Here is a 6,682-nt window from a genome sequence, read left to right on the forward strand (position 1 = left end):
TTATTGGGAGTATTGTTGAGGTTCAGACGTGAAACTGTTGCAGTAACCGCTGACATTGAACAGATGTTTCACAGTTTCATTGTAAGAGAGGACCATCGAAACTATTTGCGCTTCCTCTGGCATGAAGACAACAATCCTGCCAATGACATCTGTGAGTATCAAATGAAGGTTCACGTGTTTGGCAACAGCCCCTCACCATCCGTAGCTATATACGGCCTTCGATGTGCAGCAGCTCATGGTGAAGAGGAATTCGGATCAGATGCACGACGCTTCATTGAGAGGGAGTTCTACGTTGATGACGCGCTTATGTTAAGGCCCACAGCCAGTGAATCTATTGATCTAATGAAGAGAGCACAGGAAATTCTTGCCACATCTAACCTTCGCCTGCATAAAATAGCATCAAACAGCTCTGAGGTTCTTGATGCGTTTTCTCCAGATGACCGTGCAAAGGGGCTTAAAGAGCTAAATCTGGAGACTGATGTGACACCTACACAGCGAAGTCTTGGTCTGATATGGGACCTAAAGAAAGACGCCTTTACCTTTCGAGTAGCAGAGACAGTGAAGCCCTTTACAAAGAGAGGTGTCTTAGCTACAATCAATGGTCTTTTTGATCCCTTAGGATTTGCTTCACCGGTTACAATCCAGGGAAAGATGCTGCTGAGAGAACTTTCAAGTGAGGCCCTAGACTGGGACACTCCACTGCCTAGAGAAAGGGAGGCCGAGTGGGATACATGGAAAGAATCTCTTGTCGATCTCAAGAATGTACATATTCCAAGGACCTAAGCTTCTGCTACGATGTCAACAGCAATCAGAAAAGAGTTACACATCTTTTCAGATGCCTCCACTAAAGCCATTGCAGCAGTTGCTTTCCTAAAGACCACTGGCGAAAATCAGAACCATCAGGTGGGCTTCGTTCTAGGGAAAGCAAAATTGGCCCCACAATCTGCTCATAGAATTCCAAGACCGGAATTGGGAGCTGCTGTTTTAGCTGCAGAGCTTGCTGAAGTCATCACAAGTGAACTGGACCTAAATCTTGAGGCAGTTGAATTCTACACAGACAGTCGTGTGGTTTTAGGCTATATAAGCAACCAGACGAAGAGGTTCTATGTATATGTTGGCAACAGGGTGCAGCGAATCAGGAGGATTTCAGAACCAAAACAATGGCACTATGTCCCTACGAGCTCTAACCCTGCTGACATAGGCACACGCTCGGTGCCTGCCGCCATGCTTGGTGACAGTGCCTGGCTTAAAGGACCTGCCTTCTTGTTACAAGCTAGTGTTACAAGAGAAGCTGAAACCTATGACCTTGTGGACCCCGAGTTGGATGATGAAATACGCAGCTTTGTCACTCACACTAGTAATGATGGGTCTCTGCTTGGATCGCAAAGGTTCAGACGTTTTTCCTCTTTGAAAAAACTCCTCAAGGCCCTTAGTTTGCTCATTCATATTGCAAAGGTCTTCAAGAGCAAAGATGAAGGTCCCTCTTGCAGTTCATGGCATCATTGCAAACAGTCTCGCGCAGCAGAGGAACTGACAAAGGCTGAGATTGTCGTCATCAAAAGTGTGCAGAAGGAAATGTTTGAGGAGGAACTTGCCTGTATTGCTAATGGTAAAGACATACCAAAACACAGCTCTTTACAAAAACTCAGTCCCTACTGTGATGATGAAGGACTCTTGAGGATAGGTGGAAGGCTCAAACACGCCAACATCGACTACAAGGAGAAACATCCTCTCATTATTCCAGGTGGTAGCCATGTTGCCAAGTTGATAGTAGAACACCATCACCAGCGAGTAATGCATCAGGGACGGGTGTTCACAGAAGGTGCAGTCCGTACTGCTGGATATTGGATTACAGGAGCAAGGAGGCTAATCAAACAGATTATCCACAACTGTATCACCTGCAACAGACTTAGGAAGAAAGCAACTGAGCAAAGAATGGCAGATCTGCCTTCTGATCGTATCAGCACCGAACCTCCTTTCACCTTCGTGGGTTTGGATGTATTTGGCCCTTGGTCTGTGGTCACAAGTCGCACAAGAGGAGGCCAGGCAAATAGCAGAAGGTGGGCTGTTCTTTTTACGTGTCTTAGCACACGTGCTGTGCACATTGAACTGATTGAGTCGATGGACGCATCAAGTTTCATCAATTCCCTGCGTCGATTCTTCAGTTTGAGAGGGCCTGTTAAGCAGATTCGATCCGATTGTGGGACTAATTTCGTTGGTGCTTGCCGGGAGCTAGGTTTCACACTGACAGACCCCGACGTGTCAAGCATTAAAACATACCTGGGAGAAGAGGGATGCACCTGGATCTTTAATCCACCTCACTCTTCTCATATGGGAGGAAGCTGGGAACGTATGATAGGATTGTCCCGACGTATCCTGGATGCAATGCTTCTCCAAACCCCGCACTCTCACTTGACACATGAGGTGCTTTCTACTCTAATGGCAGAGGTAACAGCCATCATTAATGCTAGACCTTTGTCTCCTATCACAACAGATCCTGACACACCCTTCCTGTTGACACCTTCCATGCTTCTCACTCAGAAGGTGTGCACTCCTCTTCCCCCTCCGGGAAGTTTTATTGAGAAGGATCTCCATCGACAGCAGTGGAGGCAAGTTCAACACCTTGCAAACACATTTTGGACCAGATGGAGACGGGAGTACTTAGGGACACTGCAAAGCCGGAACAAGTGGCAACGTAACCATGCAAACCTCAAGGTGGGAGATTTGGTGCTCATCAAAGATGCACAAGCGAGGCGCAATGAATGGCCAATGGGACTTGTCAACCAGATCTTCCCGGATAAGGATGGCAGGGTCAGGAAGATTGAAGTGAGGGTCTCAAGAAATGGAACTATTAATACTTACCTGAGACCTGTGTCAGAGACAGTGTTATTGATGTCCCCAAAGGACTGAGAAGTATGTGTGTCATGATGGTAAACATTGTATTCAGATATAATCTGTAAAATCTTGCAGTTTATGATGTTTCAGTTGGTTCATAATGGTATTTTACAATACCAGACGGGGAGTGTTATGACATGCATAGGTTCTTTCTCTTCAGCACCCTCTGCTGGTCATAATGGGAATTCTCACCTGCTTTTATTTTGGTGGGGTTTTTCTGTGTTCCTGTGGGTAGAGGAAACAGGAAGCTGGTCACTTGTTAGCCTGCAGGATATGTTGTTGCTCTTTAAAACGTTTCTGCCTTGGAGAGTTATTGCTTGTGAGTATTAATGTATAACATGTTTACAAGTTTATTTGGTGCATTTCTATTACATAGATTTGTTTAGAAACCAGTTATTTCATGTGCTATGTTTATCTTTGAGGAAGCTAAACTCGCTAAGTTGTATTGTGATCAATACTGAGTCGCTGTTGATTACACATACTATATAACAGTATAGTTCATATCCTAGAAGTGTGTGTAAAGAGGAAAAGACATCTTGTGACATTTACTTTGTGTTTGTTTTTAGTTTTACGGGAAGAAAAGAATATCAATCATTGAACTACTGACGAAGTAAAAAGCCTTAAACTTACTTCCGCCTCCAATCTTCATTGAATCCGTTAGCTGTCTGTCAAGTTGGGCAAAGGGACGCACAATAAGGACAGAACATGATCAACTAATGTAATCAGGGTGAAGAATGAAGGGTTGTATTTTTTTTTCTTTTATTACACATCAGCTACGACATTAAAACAAATGACAGGTGAATATATTGATTGTCTTGTTGAAATTAAATTGAGGTTGTGGAGTTTGTATGGCTCTTATACATGCGACACATATAAATATTGTTGCACACCCCCGTTGCAACAGTATTACTCCCTGGCAGCCTAAAAAACTGCTCAGTAATGGCCCCACAACACAATGCACACAATAAAATCCATGTCATGTGTAATGACACGACCCACTTACATTTTCTACTTTTGCCTGCTTTTCACTAACATCCCATGCATTTCCTGTTTACCGCTGCTGCTGCTTTTGTGTTTTAGACTGCATGTCATACAGTAGTTTGTTGTCACATTATTTTTGTTGCGGTGGTGTGTCAGGAGTGGGTGGATTGAAATGTTTTTGTGTACGTGTGCTGTTCATTTCATTTTTGAGAATTCTTTTTAGCCCTTACCCCATCATTTCCTCAAGACACTTTGCTGGGCAGCCATTGTAAAGAAAAGAATTTGTTCCTAATTGGTTTTCAGTGGGTGTTCCCGTTTCCTCCCTCAGTCCAAAGACATGCATGTTAAGCTAATTGGTGATTCTAAATTTGCTGCAGGTGAGTGGATGTCTCTCTGTGTCAGCCCTGCAGACTGGTGAGCAGCCCAGTGGCAGCTGGGTCACGCTGGCTACACAAAGAGAGGCCTTTGGCAGGAGGTTTTAATATTGTGGCTGATAGGTGTATTTATCATGTCTCAAAATGGATTATTGTACTTACTCTATGATGATCTACACTCGGTGTAGACAAAACTTTTTCAACATTCTTGATTTCTTCCTTTTGTGACTTTTTCTTTCGACACTGTAACAGAGGAGAAGTAAATTGCATCTGCTTGGAGTGAATAAATTTGTCACTTTCTCATTTGTTTTTATCGATTTCATTCAACTTTCTCCTTTAGGCCGCTTGAGTCTTCAGTAAAATAACAGTAAAAATAACTTATTAGATGATGTTAAGTTACTGAGGAAAAAAGAGCAATAAGCAACAAGTTAAAGATAGATACTTTAAAGATAAATACTTGATCAGGCGTAACATCACGACTACTGAGAGGTAAGGTGAATAACACTGATTGTCTCTTCATCATGGCACCTGATGTGGGCTATTTTAGGGAGAAAGTGAAAATTTTGTCCTTAAAGGTGATGTGCTACAAGCAGGAAACATGGGCAGGCGTAAGCATTTCAGCAAGTTTGAGGGCCAACTAGACGACCGTGTCAGAGCATCTCCATAACTGCACTTCTTTAGGGGTTTTACACGTCTACATTGGTCAGCAGTGGTCAAACGAAGGAACAGTGATGAACCAGCGACAGCGTTGTGGGTGTCCAAGGCTCACTGATGCACATGGTAAAGAAAGGCTTGCTCATCGGATCCAATCCAACAGATTAGCTACTGTAGCTCATATTGCTGGAAGGTTTAATGCTGGCTCTGATAGAAAGGTGTCAGAATACACAGAGCATTACAGTTTGTTGTGTTTGTAGATGCAGAGCCACTGCGTAAAGCACCAACAATGGGAATGAGAGCATCAGAACTGGACCACGGAGCAGTGGAAGAAGGTGGCCTGGTCTGATGAATCACAGGTGTGTGTGTGTGTGTGTGTGTGTGTGTGTGTGTGTGTGTGTGTCACTTAATATGGTAACACCTGGCACCAGCATGCTCTCTTTGAAGAAAGAAAACCAGTCAAGGCAGTGTGAGGCTTTGGACAATGTTCTGCTGAGAAAAATCGGGCCCTGTCATCTATCGTGAGACGTACCACCTACCTTTGCATTGTTGAGGACTATGTAGACCCTGTAATTGAAACGGTCTCGCCTGATCCCTGTGGCCTCATTCGCCATATACAGTGGGGTGAAAAATTGTTTGCCCCCTTTCCTAATTTCCTATTTTTTTGTATGTTTGTCACACTTAAATGTTTCAGATCATCAATCAAATTTAAATATTAGACAAAGTTAACACAAGTAAACACAAAATACCTTCTAAATGAAGGTGTTTATGATTAAGGGGAAAAAATCCAAACCTACATAGACCCGTGTGAAATCAGGAAAGGGGCAAACACTTTTTCAGTCCACTACATGTATAATATTTCCTGCCACAATGTAAAAAATGGTTCAGGAATGGTTTTAGAAGCACAACAACAAATTTGAAGTGTTAACTTGATCCCTAAATTCCCCAGATCTCAATCCAGTTGAGCATCTTTGGGATGTGTTGGACAAAGAAATCAAGCCCATGGTGGCCTCACCTCCCAATTTACAGGGTTTAAAGGATGGATGGATGTGTTGCTACCATCTTGGTGCAAAATACCACAGCACCGCTTCAGGACTCTAGTGGAGTCCATGCTTCAATGAGTCAGGGCTGCTTTGGCAGCAAAAGGAGGACCAATACAACATTAGGCATGTGGTCAAAATGTTATAAGTGATCCATGTAAGCAGTATATGCTGATATTCTACACACAAATGTACAGATTTAATGAATATTTGATACTTAATAAATATTTTCATATTGTTCTGTAAAAGAAAATGTTTGAATATGTTTATTGTTAAAGTGTTAAATGTGCTTGATGTTTGTTAAAGATGTGTAAAAGCTCAGCACAATAACAGTCTCTTCAACTAAAGAGCCAGAAGCCCTTAAGAAGACAGTTAGCTAAATATTTTATAATGAATGACTTTATCATATGAAGCAGACAAGAACATTTAATGCTTAAAAAAATGACTCTGTAAAGATGGGTTACCCACGCAGCCTCCTCCTCGCCCACCTCATGAGGCTGAAAGTGAGCGAATGTAAGATGACAGCAATAATTGCAGGCAATAATTAAATCAAGATCTGACCTCAGTTTTCGCCGCACTTGGCTTATTAATATGCCAGAGGAGACGTTGTTTACTCTTAAAATCCACAAAACTGTCGCTTTTCTATGGGAGGAGGCGAGTGTTGCTGGATTCCCAGACCTGCCTCTCTTTCAAGCTTGAGGATCTTGACCGAAGCGTTTACTGATGAGCGATTAGAGC

General features: G+C 42.8%; 1 protein-coding gene across 1 annotated transcript; it reads left to right on the top strand.

Moving 5' to 3' along the window:
• Positions 1 to 795: 795 nt before the first annotated feature.
• LOC113035384 (uncharacterized) lies at positions 796 to 2,910 on the top strand. Its single transcript, XM_026190924.1, has one exon. It carries the CDS (start codon positions 796 to 798, stop codon positions 2,908 to 2,910), a length of 2,115 nt encoding a protein of 704 aa, XP_026046709.1.
• Positions 2,911 to 6,682: the final 3,772 nt, after the last annotated feature.

This window comes from Astatotilapia calliptera, chromosome 13, assembly GCF_900246225.1.
Source record: "Astatotilapia calliptera chromosome 13, fAstCal1.2, whole genome shotgun sequence".
Lineage (NCBI taxonomy): Eukaryota > Metazoa > Chordata > Actinopteri > Cichliformes > Cichlidae > Astatotilapia > Astatotilapia calliptera.

Coding starts and splice junctions, on each gene's coding strand:
- LOC113035384 (XM_026190924.1), top strand. CDS start 796: ATGTCAACAGCAATCAGAAAAGAGTTACACATCTTTTCAGATGCCTCC.